Raw genomic sequence first — 18,054 nt, forward strand, 5'->3', positions numbered from 1 at the left:
ACTATTTATTTTAATCATGTTTTATTTCCTTTCGTTTACAGATTTTATTTCGTGTTCTTATTTCATTATGATTGATTGTATAACACACTAGAGGTCAAAAGAATGAAGCGTACCACTGTGCCCTGCCTGGAACCTCTCCCTTCTCCCGGACACACTATTAGCTGGAAACACTAAGGGCAGTAACTTTGTGTGATATGATCCCATTCAGGCTTTTTAATGTGTGAGTGTGATGCATTTTACACACACACACACACACACACACACTAGTGGGCCCGTGTGTGTTAATATGTGCATGCATGTGTGTGATGTCTGCCTATATGTGTGTCAGGGTGTGTACGTGTGACCAGGTTTATATCTGAGTGTGTAAGGTGTGTACATACTTGCTTTTGTTGGGAGGGTGTGTGTCCGGGTGAGAGTGAGGTGCACACAGGACAAAGCGGGGAAGGAAGCGGGCCCCCCTGCTGGGAAGGCCTCTCTCTGGAGCGTGGGGGGAGGATTGGGGAGCAGAGGCTTTCGCGTTGACTTTCATTTCTCACTTTTTAAGCGTTTGGAGCCCGTGGGACGCTTACTTTCACTTTTGTGTTTTCAGTATTTTCAAGGTTCAGGGCCCAACTCAGCCAAGGCACGTCCTGCATTTCTCCAGGCCTGGGAGGAAAGAGTGGACGTGAGTTGGTGCGGCCAAGCCCAGGGGCCCAGGGGCCCAGGGGCCGGGTCTAAGGAAGACAACCGTGGGCCCAGAAAGCACGCCGAGGCCGGGGAGGTGGCGGGCTGGGGGCGGGGAGAGCTGGGTCACCCCGGGAAGAAGACCTCAGGACCCTCTGCTGTGCAGGGACCCGTCCAGCTCAAAGGCCCTAGGGGCCCAGTAGGTCAATAAAACCAACTCATGTTCAGAGTAACGTGCCCGCGGCTGGAACGCTAGAATCCCAAGCAACCCTAACATCAGGATGGTTTGCAGGTTGCAGTGACCTCGCGTCCTCTAGGTGACAACTCCAGGGCTACGAGGCCCTTAAGTCTTGGTGCCCTCAGATTCATCAGCTCTCTAGAATATCGGGGGATGCACGGGAAGAGAGCGAAAGTGAAGTACAAGGCTTCCTACGTGTAACTTGGGTCCAGCTAGGGGAAGAAAGAAGCGAACAGGTGCCCCGACGTCCAGGAAGGTGCCTGCTCTTATTCCCACACTCCGGACACAGACCCGCTCAAACCGCTGTGGCCACTTTGTGGCCATCAGCAGGCCCCGGCCCTACAGGCCCCTGCCGTCCGGCTGGCCAGCAGCCCAGCGTCACCCTGAGAGTTCTCATTCCCAGCCCGACTGGCTCCTGGCTGTGCCAAGCTCACTCCCACCCAGCGAGCCGGCCCGGCGCCGTGCCCTCTGCTCTTCCCAGTCGCCAGCCTCCCTGGACGGTCATGACCTCCGCACGGGCGCCCCGTCGAAGCCTCCCCACTCTCATGTAGCCATTAAGTCAAGCATTTCTGCTGGGCCCCCCCAACGGCTGCCTCCGTCCTCACTGTAGAGGAAGCAGGGACTTCACCCACATTTCTCAAGAGTATAACAAGCGCTGCCCCTACCCGAGAGGCTAAGTAAGACATCATTCTGGCCTGCATGGAGCCCACAGGCTGTTGGCATAGACAGAGAAATAATCCAAAAATTACAGGACTCAATGGCAAACAATAAGGTTAGGGCAGCTGGAGTGCCGTGGGCACCCGAGGGAGCTCCCACCTCGGGCCGGGCTCCCCGTGCTCCTGAGTAGAGTTGAAACAGAAAAGGTTTCGCTCCTTCCTCCCGGCTCATCCTTCTCCCAGCACTTCGGCTGCAGGAATCCTGGGCGTTTGCGGGGGCGGGGGCAGGGAGTGGTGGGGGTGGGGGGGCAACACGGTCACAAGTGTCTTTAAGATCAGCTCACCAGACGCCTCATCCTACAGGAATTCCCGCGAAGCTCAGCCCAGGCCCTGCCTGCGACAGCCCTTCGCCCTGCGGGCGGAAGGCAGCCGTGAGGGTCTAGTAAAAAGCACTTGGTACTGGACTTCACTCGTCTCCGTCCCTGCCTGTGACCCCAGCGGACTAACGGGACGTCACCATCGCCCTGAGCACGTCTTCACTCTCAGGGGACGGGACTCCAAAAGCTTGGAGGATGAGGACCGCGGCCAAGCCTGGCGGAGGGGGCCGGAGGTCCCGGTGGGCTGGCTGTGCTCCCACCCGCGCCAAGGGCTCCAGGCTCGGCCGCGACTTGGACAATCGCTAGGAGGCGGCCCTGCCGGCCCCGGGCTCTGCGGAGGAGGAGAGAGGATGGCCCCAGCGCAGGAAAACCGCACCTTCAGCTCTGACTTTATTATCCTGGGCTTTGGGGACCTGGCTGAACTACGAATCTTCTTTTTTGCGTTCTTTCTGATCATGCACCTTGTCACCCTCGCAGGCCACACCACCATCGTGCTCATCACCCTCTTTGACTCCTGCCTCCAGACCCCCATGTATTTCTTCCTGCGAAACCTGTCGGCCATCGAAATTTGCTATACTTTGGTCATCGTCCCCAACATGCTGGCTAATTTCCTGTCCAGGAGCCAGCGGATGCCCTTCCTGGGCTGTGCCCTGCAAATGCATCTCTTCATCGCCCTGGGCGGAGCGGAGTGTTTCCTGCTGCTGGTGATGGCCTATGACCGCTTTGTGGCCGTCTGCAAGCCCCTGCACTACAGCCTCATCGTCACCAGGGTGCTGTGTGTGCGGATGCTGGCTCTGGCGGGCACCGGCGGCTTTGCCCTCTCCCTCACGCTCACCACCCTGATATTCCTCCTGCCCTTCTGCCAGTCCCATGAGGTCAATCACTTCTTCTGTGACATCCCCGCCCTGCTCCTCCTGGCCTGCTCGGTCACGCGGGCCAATGAGGTCGCCGTCTTCCTCGTCTGCGTGTTCATCCTGCTGGTTCCCTTCTCGCTGATCCTGCTCTCCTACGGACACATCCTCGCTGCCGTCCTCAGAATCCGCGCAGCCGAGGGCAGGAGCAAAGCCTTCTCCACCTGCGCGGGCCACCTGCTCGTCTCTCTTCTGCACTACGGCTGCGCCATATTCATCTACATCCGCCCCAAGGCATGCTACGCCCCGGAGCAGGACAAAATCGTCTCCTTGATCTACACCAACGTGACCCCCATGCTCTACCCTGTGATCTACAGCCTGAGGAACAAGGACGTCAAGGGAGCCCTCCAGAGACTGCTGGCGAGCCCTGGGCGCAGGAGCTGAAGGGAAGCTGCGTCCTGCGCCCCTCCATCTGGTTCGGTGGGCACCCCGCCCTGACGCCCCCTTCTCTGTGCTCAGTGGGATGAACAAGTGCCGACGCCCTCCCTCCAAGAAGGCGGCTTCTGGGGGCTTCGTGTAGGTTTCACTGTCACTTCGAGGACAAGCCCACCCACCAGGGACACAGACACTGATAGAACACAAAGCAGCCACTTGTCTGGCCAAAGAGCCAGCAGGGAGAGAAGCCCAAGGCCCCGAGCCTGCCCAGGAGCTGCAGCCACATCACCAGAAAGTGGCCTGGAGATCACTTGAGATGCATGCGACAATGCAAACGCCCCAGCGGCAGCCCGGGAACATCCACATGCCGGTGGCCCCCGAACGAAAAATAGAGAAAGGCAGTGTTTGCTGCCTCCACCTCCACGCCCAGGCTGAGGACACGGGCCGGGATCCGGCCTTGCCTGCAGCAGAGCGCTTAGCCGCAAATAATTCCTGAACGACTAATCAGGCACCGTATTAATAAGACTAGAATAAAACAACTGACTTGAACGCAGTGGTTACCCGACAGGGAGGAGGGACCATCCTACCCCAAGCCGGGCTCCCCCACACGTGGTTACACGGTCAGGGACCAAGCAGCCTTGATGACGCGTCGCTGGACAGCCGAACAGCACGACCGCCTCCCTCCCCGGAGACGTGGAGTTCGGTCAAAAATACACTTTCTCATGGCCTAAGCCCCCCAAGCCCCGCCCGGACCACAGAACTGCAGGCGATTGCCCCCCCCCCCCCGGCGGCCCCCCTGAAGTCGCCCCTCCCACTGCCTCCCTCAGCGGCCCGAGCCCACCTCCTCCCCAAAGGGGCCCACAGGCCACCAGACGAGACTCCACCAGAGGCCCTGTGTGTCCTGGTGACAGTCGCTGCTGTGGATGCTGTGTGGGCAGAGGCCCGTATTGAGACCAAATGGAATGGGCCCTGTCCAGAGCAATGCGGGGGTCCCCCTCAGGCAGCACTTGCTCCTGCGCCCTCAGACCTGGGGACCCAGGTGGCCACTCCGGGTTGGTCAAAGGGAAGGTGACATGATCACTAAGTGACATCTACATGGAGAGGGAACGGAGGTGCATGTGAGAAAGACAGCACCCACGACATCGCGCTCCAGCCCATGTGACGCCCTCATGCAAAGGGGACACAGGCCCCCCTTTATGTGGACGAGTTTAGATGGGTGCCACACCCCAAGTCCCTCCCCACCTTCGGAATAACCGAGTGCGATGTTAACGAGTGTTGAGTGGGGGTTTTATTTTTTTATTTATTTATTTATTTTTTTGTCTTTCTGCTATTTTCTTGGGCCGCTTTCGAGGCATATGGAGGTTCCCAGGCTAGGGGTCGAATCGGAGCTGTAGCTACCGGCCTACGCCAGAGCCACAGCAACGCTGGATCCGAGTCGCGTCTACAACCTACACCACAGCTCACGGCAACGCCAGATTCTTAACCCACTGAGCGAGGCCAGGGATCGAACCTGCAACCTCATGGTTCCTAGTCGGATTCGTTAACCACTGCACCACGACGGGAACTCAGTGAGCGGGGGTTTTAAAGCGCTGTTCTCTCCTTGTGTGCAAAAGCACAGGCGCCCACGGCCTCCTTCCCCCGGGCCGGCCTCGCCCGCCTGCTCCCAGCTGCCTCTGTCTCATCTTCTGCTTCCTTCCAGGCTCAGCCCAAGTGCCTTCTGGTCCACAGTCCCCTGTGAGTTAGTGCCTCGGTCCAGGTCACACTTGGGGTGAGCGGATGTCACTGGCAGGGTTCCCGTCCCCAGGGCCTTGCTGTCCACGAGAGGAAGGCGGGACAGCACCAGACATACAGCCTCGGGCGGGTGGGGAGGGGACAGAGACAGGCAATGGGCTGAGGGTCTGGGGGCACCAGGGGGCCCCAGGGGCCCCGGGCAGGAGGGAGACCCTCTCCTGGGCCGGTGGGACAGGGTGACATGGTGATAACCCCCTGACCTTCCCAGCAGAGGGATCTGCTTGGGCTCCAGGTCCTACAGGACACCCAGCTGTAGGTGGCTACACTGACTAGGAGCGCAGGAATTCAAGAAAGACTTGTCCATTTAACCATCGATTCCTTGAATTTATGTGCCCTGGCCCTGTCACCTCTTGGCCTTAGTCATGACAGATCACATGTTTGAAATGCAGTTGCTATAAACAAGTCTCCGCTGATTCAGAAATGCATAGACCTCGGCTGATACGCAGCCCCGAAGTGTTTGGAGCTGGCGCTCCTGAAAGGAGGGCCCATGGTGTACGGAGCGGCTCCCGAGCACCGAGCTGTGTGCATGGGTTTTTTTGTGTTTGTGCACACGGGTGCCTGTGTACGTGAGCAGTTACGAGGGGCAGAAGAGCAAAATGCGTCCTCGTGTAACTCTGATGAAACGCAGAGGGAGTCAGCCGTCAGCTGTCCTCTGGAGGAGTAACTCTCCAGGTAGAACAAGCCATGTGTGTGGAAATTAGGGTTGCTTTTTGGAAGCAGCTCAAAGTCACAAAGCCAGGCGGGGCTGTGCCACGCCGGCCCTGCGGGGCTCAGCCTGGGTCCCGAGGCTCAGGACCTCAGGGACAGCATCACGGCATCCAGACGAGGTGCCCATTAGCAGCACTTTCCAAGGGAAGTTCGGCCTCCAGTGAATTAAAGACGAAAATGAAAACTTCAGCAAAGTAGCTCACTTGGGAACTAATTAGAAGTTTTTCTGAACAATTTCTGAGGAAGTTTCTTAATTTTTTTTTCGGCTTACAAATGTAATCCATGCTCACTGTCAAAAATAGAGAAATATAGGCGAGTTTGGAAAAGAAAATAAAGGCCAATCAGCTTTTACCAAAATGAAAACGTCGGTATATTTCAGGATGAAATGGACTCATTCAGTGTCTACTGTTTAGAACAGTGACCGGAACGTGGTCGCCACCCAGTCAGTGCTGTTGGTTATTCTTCTTCCATTGCTTGTAGGCTTAGAAACGTCCGTTCTCATGCAGAAATCTAATAAAGTTCATCTAATTTTTCTTCTGGTATTTTCATTTCGACTTCACTGTGTGTATGATACATAAACACCTCCTTGTTACAAACAGTGCATATAGAACAGAAACACGTGGCCTCAGTGTGGCTGCATTCCTTCACGAAATCCCCCCCCCCATGTTTCACTGAGACGTGTGATAATGGCTTAATATTCAGGGCTCAGTACCCACTCCTGCTCCATCTCGCTCAACCACCAGTCGCGTGCACCAAAGAATCTTTCCTCCAAAGGAGAAGAGACTGAGGCATTTATCTGGGGAATCGCGGCCACACTGGCACACAGCCGTGTCCAGGGTGGCGACCTTCCCTGCACTTCCAGCCCCCCTCCCCCCTGCACTGACTGGATGGAGGCAGGAAACAGCAGTGTGAAGTCAGAGGGCATGCGCAGTGCCAGGCTCAGACACTCAGCACCATCCAGGCTGCGTACCCCTGTCTGTGGAAATACATAGGTGCAGGAACAGGCAGCCTGGAAATGATGGCGACCACATCCAGTCCTCCTGAAATCTGTGGCTTGGACCTAACATCTCTTTCCAGTGTTTTCTCTTGAATTCCTTCACAGCCACCTGCCGTGGCCTGTTCCACTGTTATCCTTTCTCCCCACGCACGTCAGCCCTGTGGGGACGAGCTTTCTGCCGGCTTCCTTCCTGCTGTTGCCAGTTCCCGGCATGGTGTGGGGCACAGAGACCCTCCGAACAAATCAAATGCTTGCCCCACCGTAGCAGCTGGAGGTGCTGCGCCCCCACCCCCAAACCCCAAGCCCAGACCAGCAGAGGTGGAGCAAGAGCCAGCTTTGGAAAATGACGTTTTTATTGCTATGTTTGCAGTGGCTTTTAGCACAGTAAGCGTCCCGTGGGACCCCCGCCCTCCCCGGGCCCCGCCCCTCCGCCGACGTGGGGTGTGGGGGAAGCTTCCTAGGGCGCGCTGGCTGTCTCGGGATGGGATGGGACAGGACACACGCGGGTTAAGGGAAGCTGCTACTTGGAGGGCTTGAGACGCGGAAAGTGCATCGGCCTTTAGCTCGCAGGCGGGAACCACACCCAGGATCCCCTCCCAGGGGGGTGCCCACCTGGGATCCCTGCAGCAGTGGCGCCCAGCCCAGGGGGCAGGGTGTGGGCGAGCCTGAGCTTGGCAGGGGACTTGTGCCAGAGGGGGAGTATGGGGACAGAGGTGCACACTTACCCCCCAGCCCTGCCGTGACCCCCCCCCCCCCCGTACCTTTCCTGTTGACTTGACCCCCTTCCAGACACAGAAGTAGACCAGCACCCAGCAGGCCAGCAAGACAAAGGGTCACCTCCCAGTTGAGGGCCCCTGGCATATCCAGGCCCCCAGAACGGGCAAGACGTTGTTCTTGGGGGAGGGCGAGCCCGTGAGGTCGGTGTCGGCAGAGGCTCGGAGTGTCCCGGGGGTGGCGCTCCCCTTCCTGCAGCCCTTGGGTCCAGCAGGTTCCTAGTGGGCACCTGGCCGGCCAGACCCCAGCCCGCAGGGTGGTCACTGCAGTTCGTGAGCCTGGAGCCCAGGACGCCCCCACTCCTCCGCCCTGTTGCCAGGCTGGCAGACGTCCCTGGCCTCACCCGCCCCCCCACCTCGCCCGCCCTGGCACACACACACGCACACGCACGCACACTTGTGGGAGGCCCGAAGGGCCCGCCAGGCGTGGCCCATGGGCGAGTGGCTCATTCCCAAAGCTGGATGACAGGGGACCAGCGGTCAGCAAGCTGGTCACACGTGAGGTTGGCCAGCTCGCAGCAGACTCGAAGGCGCCAGCGGGCGCAGGCTTGGCGGGACTCACGTGCCCAGAGGCCTCGCCAGCGGGATTTCCGGGGCGTGGCGGCAGGGCCTTGTTTGCGCAGGCGCTCGGGGCGCCCCCGTGACGGCAGCTGCCAAGGGGCGGAGCTTCCTGAGGGAGCCCGACCCCCTCAGGAGGCTCTGCCTGGGCCTACAGGGCGGACGTGAGGCCGGAGGAGCCATGCAGGCCGCAGCCCCGGGCGCGGGCGGTGAGGCCAGAGGTGCCGAAGGCCAAGGCGGTCCCGATGAACCTGGTGGCCCAGATGGCCCTGAAGGGCCTGAGGGCCCCGGTGGAGGTGGCGCGGGAGAGGCGGGTGCCGCCGCAGGAGAAGCCCCGCGGATGCCGCACCCTCCCGGGCCGGGCGGAGACGCCTTGCTTGTGTTGGGTGGGCATGTCTTGCCAGGGCCTGGTGGACACGCCGCGCCGTGGCCGGATGGACAAGCCGTACCAGGTCTGGGTGGACACGCTGTCCCCAGGCCCGGTGGGCACGCCGCAGCAGGACCAGGGGGACACGCCGCACCGAGGCCGGGAGGACACGCCGCGCCGGCGGGGCCCGGGGGACACCCCGCGCCAGGGCCAGGTGGACATGCTGGGCCGTGGCCTGATGCGCACGCTGCCTCGGGGCTGGGCGGGCATGCCAGGCCCACAGCCAGAGGGCCAGGAAGCCAGCTGTTCCAGTTGTATCCTATTTGAGGCATGCCCGGGTGGCCAGGGGGCCAGACCTAGGAGAGGCAGTGGGATGGGGACGAGGGGGCTGTGGAGGGGGATCGGTAGGGGGACCAAGAGGGCTGCAGGGCCTGGCCTGGTGGGGGTGGGGAGACGGTGGGGGAAGGTGGCCTGGAGGCGGGGACCTGATGGGAGAGACAAGGGTTAGGGCCGGAGGGGAGGCAGGCCTCGCAATGACGTGAAGGACCAAGGCAAAGTCCAAAGTCGGTATTAGATGGGGCCTTAACCTCACCTCCACCAGCTCCCTCACAGTGCCTTTCCGGTCGCCCGTGGAGGCAGAGATGGCCCGCCAGTCCCTGGCCCCATCTACCCAGCCCTACCAAGGGCCAGTACGCAAGGAGCTCGTAGTGTCCAGCAGTGTCCTAGCTATGTTCGTTCTGAAAGGTGCCGAGGGGGGAGGTTAAGGGCGGCAGGTGGCCGGGTCGCTCTAGTAGTGAATCGGAGACCCGCAGAGATCAGGTCTAAAGGTAGACATAGGCCTGGGCCTGTTACCCTCTCAGGGGCAGAGAGAGATCGGTGCAGACTGAGCGCATTTAACTCGGTTTTCCTTTCCCCTTGCTTTTAGCCGGCTGACTGCTGAGGACCCTGGCCAACTCCGGGTTTCCAGCACCTCCTGTCTCAACCGGCTTTCCCTGCTGGTTTGGACCGTGCAGCGCTTTGTGCCCCAGTTTTTCACGAAGCCTGGGCCAGGAAAGGGGGCCTCAGATTAACCGGGCCCCTCTTCCTAATCCTTCCCCAGGACATTGATGCCCACGCCAGGGGCCACGTTATTACGGGGCCCCATCGTTGCCTTGTACTGGCCTTTGGGCACTCTTGGCCCTATTGTTCGTTTCCCTGTTGCTGGAGGAGGAGGAAGCTTACGTACTTGTTACAGCAGGAAATAAATCGGAACGACTATTCTGTGTCTGAGTGTATTTTCAGGTACTATACCGTCACAGTTTCTTGCCTTTGTCCTTGATTCCAAGGGGAGGTTCTGGGATTCAGACATCCTACTAGTACAAGGTAATTAAGGGCAATTAGGAAATGGAAGAAAATTAAAATGAATTATGTCCTGTCATTCAGCATTAACTACTGTATTTTTCAGTATTAGTTTTACAGTTGTATTTCTAATGCAGTTTTTGCAAGTTCAGGATTAATTTTTTCCTGAATTACTTTCATGTACCATACGCGCTTTCTCTCTCTCTAAAATTTCTGCAAAAACACGTACTTGGATGCGTAAAAGAAGTGCTATAATGTAAGTGTTGGACATTTAGTATATTCATATTTTTCCCTATTATAAGTAATTACTCAGTAGAATTCCTCTATATAAGCCTTGGCCTGTTTGCTTGTGTCCTTAAGATAGATTCCAAAAGGTAGAATGACTGAGTTAATTTTTTTAAGGCTGTTGGTCTACACTACATGGTTGCTGTTCAGAAAGTGTGCCCTTCCGGAGTTCCCGTTGTGGCGGCGCAGTGGTTAACGAATCCGACTAGGAACCATGAGGTTGTGGGTCGGTCCCTGCCCTTGCTCAGTGGGTTAAGGATCCGGCGTTGCCGTGAGCTGTGGTGTAGGTTGCAGACGCGGCTCAGATCCCGCGTTGCTGTGGCTCTGGCGTAGGCTGGTGGCTCCAGCTCCAATTCGACCCCTAGCCTGGGAACCTCCATATGCCGCGGGAATGGACCAAGAAATGGCAAAAAGAAAAAAAAAAAAAAAAAAAAAAAGAGAAAGTGTGCCCTTCCATCAGAATTCTAGTTTGCCTATTTCCTTTTACCAGCAGGTCTGATTCCTGCCCAAATAAAAAGCTTAGTTTTCAGGAGAAGATCAAGCAACCCAGAAACACTAGAACTGGAAACTTATGGCCTGCTGACCTTGTTTCAGATCAGCGAAGAAAAGCTTGGGGAGGATTAGTTAAGTCTTTGGCGGAGGACTTAGCTTCCTCTAATGTACAGTGTTTCCTGCAACTTTGGCAGATGCACTTAGTTTTAGTAGCTTTTCTGCGAAGTACATCACATCAGGCAGCCTGCAGATGAAGTAGTTCTGCTTGTTCCTTTCTAGCTTGTGATTGATTTCTCTCTTAATGGGGTTGGATTTGCCTGCCTTTTTTCATGTCTAGTCATTTTAGATTGGGTGCAGAGACTGTGAAGCTTTACCTTGGATGCCGGATATTTGTGTTCCCAAACATTCTTGAGCTTTGTTCTGAAATTCTGTGAAGTTACTTGGAAACATTTTGATCCTTTCAAGTCTTGCTTTTAAGATTTCTCAGTGAGGACAGAGCAGATTTTAGTGTAGGGATGATTTCAATAGTGAATAGCCTGCAATATTTGTTTATACTCTATCAGTCGGAGTGGTAGTAAATCTATCTGGACATTTATTTGACATGTTATCTTAAGCTATTTTTGACATGTTTAAGCTATTTTTACGCTTATTTGACATGTTTAAGCTATTTTTACGCTTTGACCCACCTTTGGGAATCTATCATAGCAAAACTCTTGCATATGCAAACAAGGCAGAATCAATCAGGATGTTAATTACAGCATTGTGTAAAAAATTGGAAGAAATTAAATGGACATCAACTGAGTGAAAATTCAGTAAGTCCATCCTAGTTTAAAACCATGTGGCAGTCGGGGAAAGAGCAAGGTGGATAGCCGGGAACTAAGGAAGAGATTAAAGCCAAGAATCTCTGTGTGGGGTACATAGGCTCCCACTGAGTGAATGGGTGGGGAGGTGCACAGTGACCGCCCAGAGTGAGCCGCCGCCACTGGGGCGAATGATCATCTTTAGACAGCAGCGGTAGAGAGAAACTTCCACCTTGTCGATTCCACACCCATGTGGTGTTTCAATATTTTCACCATGCATGTATTACTTTTGAAATACTTTTATTTTGGGAAAATAATAGTCTATTAGATTAAGGGATAATTTTTCCTAGTCTTGGTCCTTTAAAACACTGGAAATGGATTTTTTTGTGTGTCTTTTTAGGGCCGCAACCACGGCATATGGAGGTTCCCAGGATAGGGGTCTAATTGGAGCTGTAGCTGCCGGCCTGCACCACAGCCACAGCAACACGGAATCTGAGCCTCGTCTACGACCTACACGATAGCTCACGGCAACGCCGGATCCCCAACCCACTGAGCGAGGCCAGGGATCAAACCTGCGTCTTCATGGATACTAGTCAGATTCATTTTTGCTGAGCCATGATGGGAACTCCCACATTATTTTTTGAAGCTGTATGATATTTCACAGTATGTATATACCATAGTTATTTTAACCTATCTCTTACATATCAGCCTTTAGGCTATTTATAATTTTTTTTAATTTTTATAGCCACACTCACAGCATATGGAAGTTCCCAGGATAGGGTTCAAATCCGAGCCACATCTGTGACGTACACCACAGCTTGTGGCAGCACCAGACCCTTAACCCACTGAATGAGGCCAGGGATCAAACCTACATCCTCATGGATACAGGTTGGGTTTGTTACTGCTAGCCACAGCAGGAACTCCATAGGCTGTTTATAATTTTTCAGTGTTATAAACAATGCTGAAATGAATGTCCTAGTACATTTGTTTTTGTGTAACACATTATGTACAATAGGATTTTAGAAGGAGGATTGTTGGGTCAAAGTGTAGTCTCTTTTTTTTTTTTGTCTTTTCGTCTTTTCTGGGGCCACTCCTGCGGCATATGGGGGTTCCCAGGCTAAGGATCTAATCGGAGCTGTTGCTGCCGGCCTACACCACAGCCACAGCAACACAGGATCTGAGCCTTGTCTGCGACCTGCACCGCAGTTCATGGCAACGCCGGATCCTTAACCCACTGAGCAAGGCCAGGGATCGAACCCGCAACCTCACGGTTCCTAGTCGGATTCGTTAACCACTGCGCCACGACGGGAACTCCAAGAGTAGTCTCTTTTCAGAGTGTCTGATGCATATTACCAAGCTGCCCTCCAAAACAGTTGCATAAACCTTAAGTCGGTCCAATTATGTCTGACAGTGTCCATTTTCTTCCTTCCTACTCTGTAGTTGTTGGCTTGGGCTACCCTAATAAAATACCGCAGAGGAGGTGGCTTAAGCAACAGAAGTTTATTTTCCCATAGTTCTGATGATGTGAAGTCCAAGATCAAGGTACCAACAGGTTGGTTTTTCATGAGCACCCTCCTCGAGATAGACAGCCACCTTCTCTCTGTGTCCAGGCATGACCTTTCCTCTGTGTGTGTGTGGGGGTGTGTGTGGGGGGGGTGGGTGTAGAGAGAGAACGAGCGAGCTCGTTGCCTTTGGACAGCAGTTCTTCTTGTAAGGACACCAATCTGATTGGATTAGGCACCCACACTTATAATCTCATTCCACCTTAATTACCTACCTAAAGTCCATATCTCCAAATACTGTCACATTAGAGAACAGAGTTTCAGCCTATGAATGGGGGGATACAATTGAGCTCTTAACACACCCCAACCGAATATTTTCAGTCTTCTAAATCTTTGCCCATGGAGTAGCCAAAATTGTATCTCAATATTGTTTCACTATCTTTTTATTTCTAAAATAGTTTAAAAACAATTCATACGACACTTGGCCAGTGGAAATTCCTTTTCATATCCTTTTCCTATTTAATTGTAACAATAATATTTTACTTATTGTTTGGTGAGTGCTCTCTATATGTTAAAGATATCAAATCTTTGTTACAATTTGGAAATCCTTCCTCACTGCTTCATTTTAACTTTGGTCATAGTTCCTTTACATGCAGAAGATTTTTTTAAAAAGTTTAACTGTAAGTGGTGACATTTTCATTATGATTTCTGTAGTTTAGGTCCAGTAGAAAGGTCTTGCCCACTGAAAAACCATAAAAATTTGTCACTCACAGTCACAGTGTCTTCCAGCAGTCTAAAATTTTAATCCCACTAGCAATTTATTTTGGTGCCAAAAAGTAAAATTGACCTAAGTTTGTTTTGCCCTCAAAGGTTTGTCACACCATTTCCTGAATAACCTGTATTTCTCCACGGAATTGAAATGTCATCTTCACCAAATTTTAACCACCGCTTCCCCCATCTTTGTTTATCCTTGCAATGTATTCTTCCAGCTAAAGCAGGTTGAGTGACCTGGAGGGCACAGAACAAAAAGCTGGGATTGGGATGGGAGAAGAGAGAGACAGAGACAGTTGCCTTCCCAAGAGCACAGGGAGAAATGCAGACAAGAAGGAAGCGAGAGCGAGGAGATCGGGGCATCGATGGATTAGAGGACTGCTGAGTTGGGAATACTCGAGCATTTGAAGTTTTCTATTTTTTTATTATAAGAAAATGCTGTTATGACTATTTGTTTAAAAAGACTGCATACGCACATATGTCTAAACATACACAGTCCTAGGTTCAGTAATGAGAGAGTTTTCAGGTTGAGTTCATAATTTTGCAGGAACTCTGCATCCCCCCAGCTCATTCATCCAGGTCTCTGTGATTCCAGCTCCACCATATAGTAGAACGAAGGCTATGTGGAGAAAGGCCAAGACACGTGGCTGCAAAATTGATGTCCAAAATAAAAAACAAATTCCATATCCTCAGGGAAAGGGAGGGCTAATCAGCCAGGACAGCAGCAGTTGTATCTAACAGACCAGGTCAGAGATGTGGCTGGAGAGAAAATGTACAATTATGTCAGAAGCCAGAGTGAAACAGAAATTGAAAGAGTACATGAAGAATACTGGTGAAATTACTTGGATTACACCAGTCAGGAGAAAAAGAAAGCTGGCCGAGGTTTTACTTCTGATAGAAAAATAAATTTCCAAACGAATTGAATTTTAAGTGGGAAAAATGAAAGCATACGATCGAATGGAAAATATGAAACCCCCAAAGTAAAAAGAGAAAAAACTGATGAAGAAGCTTATGCATGATACAAAATGCAGAAGCCACACATGAGTAGAAATGAATCTAGGTCTGAATACAAAGAAATGTTAAACATATTTGGCAGAAAACACCATGACAGCATCAAACTGGGAATCAACTGGGAAAATTCTTTATACATCAGAGAGTTAAAAAAAAAAGGATACAAAAGTGCATAAGCCAAAGAATGAAATAAATGTCTAATTACACAAAAAATGTTAAACTGTCTTTTGGAAGAAAATGTAAGTAAGATGAATAGACAAACAGGTTGGGAAAAAATTAGTAATCCAAAGAGTAAACTGAGGCAAATATCTTTTTCTTTCTTTCTTTATATAATGATTTTTATTTTTATTTTTCATTATAGCTGGTTTACAGTGTTCTGCCAATTTCTACTGTGCAGCATGGTGACCCCGTCACACATACATGTCTACATTCTTTTTTCTCCCATGGTCATGCTCCATCATAAGTGACTAGGTAGCTTTAAAAGGCAGAAAACGCCTAGAAATCATACATAGAGACAAACAACCCCATAGAGAATTGTACAAATGACAAGAACATGGAATTCATGGAATCAAATTATACACAGCCAATTCAGTATAGCATGTGATTCTCTTTCTATAAAACAATTGTACATGCAGGTTAGTGTACCTGGAAAAAGGCCCAGAGGAACACACATAAAACCGTTTATAGTGGTTAGTGCAGACACTGAGATGATGAGACAATTTTACTTTCTTGATAAAGTATAAATGACTTTATTTAGAAAATTTTAAAACCATTTTTAAAGATTGCAGTGTAGTTAATTCACAATGTCGCGTTAGTTCCAGGTAGACATCAAAGTCACTCTCTTATACATATACATGTACATGTATATTTAGTCTTTTTTTTCTTTGGCTGTGCCCATAGCATACGGAAGTTCCGGGCCAGCCAGGGGTCAAACTTGCACCACGGTAGCGACCTGAGCCACTGCAGCGACAACGCCAGATACTTAACTTGCTGAGCCACAGGGGGACTCCTGTATATGTGTTCTAATAAATAAATAAATAAATTTATTTAAAGATTTAAAGATTATTTTCCATTATAGGTTTCTTTTAAAATTTTTTTATGAGAATATAGTTGATTTACAATGTCGTGGCAATTTCTCCTGTACAGCCAAGTGACCCATTCATATACATACATCCCCTTCCTTATATTAACTTCCATTACGGTCTATCCCAAGAGACTGGATGTAGTTCCCTGGGCTATGGAGTAGGACCTCATTGTCTATTCATCCCCAGTGTCAGAGTTTGCATCTACTAACCCCAAACTCCCCGTCCATCCCACTCCCTCCCCCTCCTCTTGGCAACCACAAGTCTGTTCTGTGTGTCTGCGGGTCTGTTTCTGTTTTGTAGATAGGTTCAGTTGTGCCATATTTTAGATTCCACATAGAAGTGATATCATATGGTATTTGTCTTTTTCTGTGTGGCTTACTTCACTTAGTATGATAATCTCTGGTTGCATCCATGTTGCTGCAAATGCCATTATTTCATTCTTTTTTTTTTGTCTTTTTGCCATTTCTTGGGCCGCTCCCGCGGCATATGGAGGTTCCCAGGCTAGGGGTCCAATCGGAGCCGTAGCCACCGGCCTACGCCAGAGCCACAGCCACGCGAGATCCGAGCCGCGTCTGCAACCTACACCACAGCTCACGGCAACACCGGATCGTCAACCCACTGAGCAAGGGCAGGGACCGAACCCGCAACCTCATGGTTCCTAGTCGGGTTCGTTAACCACTGCGCCACGACAGGAACTCCTATCTCATTCTTTTTATGGCTAAGTTTCCATTACATATACGTACCACGACTTCTTTATCTAATCCTCTGTTGATGGACATTTAAGTTGCTTCCTTGTTTTGGTTATTGTCAATAGTGCAGCTATGAACATACAGGTGCATGTATCTTCGAATTACGGTTTATGCGGATAGATGCCCAGGGGTGGGACTGCTGGATCCTATGGTAGTTCAATTTTCAGTTTCCTGAGGAGCCTCCATACTGTTTCCTTTAGCTGGTTGCACCAATTTACATTCCCACCAACAGTGTAGGAGGGTTCCCTTTTCTCCACACCCTCTCCAGCATTTATTGTTTGTAGACTTTTTGATGATGGCCATTTGACTGGTGAGAGGTGATACTTCATTATAGCTTTGATGTGCATTTCTCTAATAATTACTGATGTTGGGCATCTTTTCATGTGCCTGTTGGCCATCTCTATGTCTTCTTTGTGTGTGTGTGTGTGTGTGTGTGTGTGTGTGTGTGTTTCTGTCTTTTTAGGGCCACACCCACGGCATATGGAGGTTCCCAGGCCAGGGGCTGAATCCGAGCTGTAGCTGCTGGCCTACACCACAGCCACAGCAAATCGGGATCCAAGCTGCGTCTGCAACCTACACCACAGCTCACGGCAAGGCCGGATCCTTAACCCACTGAGGGAGGCCAGGGATGGAACCTGTGTCCTCACAGATGCTCGTCAAATTCATTTCCACTGAGCCATGATGGGAACTCCATGTATTCTTTGGATAAATGTCTACATGAATGATTTTATAATAAGCATACATAATAGTTGAAAAAAATCTCTAAGCATCCAGAACGGCAAATACACAGTGACTCCAGTTTTGTTTCCCTGCTTTAAACATACATGCACATACATTTGTACATCAAAAAGAAACCTGAAGAAAACCATGAAAATGTTCACAGTGGTTCTATGTGGTGAGATTGTGAAGGGGAGTTTTTTGTCATTTTATACGTTTCTGAAACTGCACCACTTACCCAATGACCACGTTTTACTTCCATAAATACAGAAAAAAAATTTAGAATAAAAAAATGTTACAGAAATATTTGATCTTTGCTGGAATGGAGGAACGTCTGGCACATAAAATAGGACCCACCGAAGGGCTCGTCTGCACTAGATTTCAGTCCTGTGTGATTGGATTCGCTCCCAAAGCATCGAGCATGTGCCAACCTCACTTGGAGAAGGAGCGTGGCCTTGATTTGATGGGACTCGTGCCTAGGAGGCACTTTCTTTCCCAAGGACCTTGAACAAAGCCCTCTCCACCTCCTTGTTTCGCACGCTGTAGATGATGGGCCTGAACGCGGGAGTGAGGCCCATGTACAGCGCCGAGAGCACCCGGTCCCTCAAGCCAGACGACCGACGTGATGCAGAAATACAGACCAAAGTTACGGGAGCACCGCAGGTGAAAAAGGCTCTTCTTCGGCCCTCAGCAGGGTGAATCCTGAGAACTGCAGCCACCACGTGTATATGAGAGATTACGGCCAGGGCATAGGGTGCAAGAGCCACCAGAAAACTGAAGAAGAACAGGGTGAGTTCATTAGCCCGGGTGCTGGAGCAAGAGCGTGTGAGTAGCGGGGGTGGGGGTGGGGGTCGCAGAAGAAGTGGGTGATCAGGCGAGGCCCGCAGAAC

At 51.6% G+C, this 18,054-nt stretch overlaps 1 protein-coding gene across 1 annotated transcript; it reads left to right on the forward strand.

Moving 5' to 3' along the window:
• Positions 1,055 to 3,229, forward strand: LOC110257705 (olfactory receptor 10V1-like). The gene is made up of 3 exons (XM_021079887.1): positions 1,055 to 1,075; positions 1,191 to 1,401; positions 2,412 to 3,229. Exons 1-3 carry the CDS (start codon positions 1,055 to 1,057, stop codon positions 3,227 to 3,229), a joined length of 1,050 nt encoding a protein of 349 aa, XP_020935546.1.

Source organism: Sus scrofa, chromosome X (genome assembly GCF_000003025.6).
Source record: "Sus scrofa isolate TJ Tabasco breed Duroc chromosome X, Sscrofa11.1, whole genome shotgun sequence".
Taxonomy (NCBI): Eukaryota; Metazoa; Chordata; class Mammalia; order Artiodactyla; family Suidae; genus Sus; species Sus scrofa.

Bases quoted from the DNA above. Each gene is read 5' to 3' on its own strand.
- LOC110257705 (XM_021079887.1), top strand. From the start codon at position 1,055: ATGCACGGGAAGAGAGCGAAA. The intron at 1,076-1,190 runs GTGAAGTACAAG...CTCCGGACACAG, and splicing joins TGCACGGGAAGAGAGCGAAA to ACCCGCTCAAACCGCTGTGG. The intron at 1,402-2,411 runs GTCATGACCTCC...TCACCCTCGCAG, and splicing joins GTCGCCAGCCTCCCTGGACG to GCCACACCACCATCGTGCTC.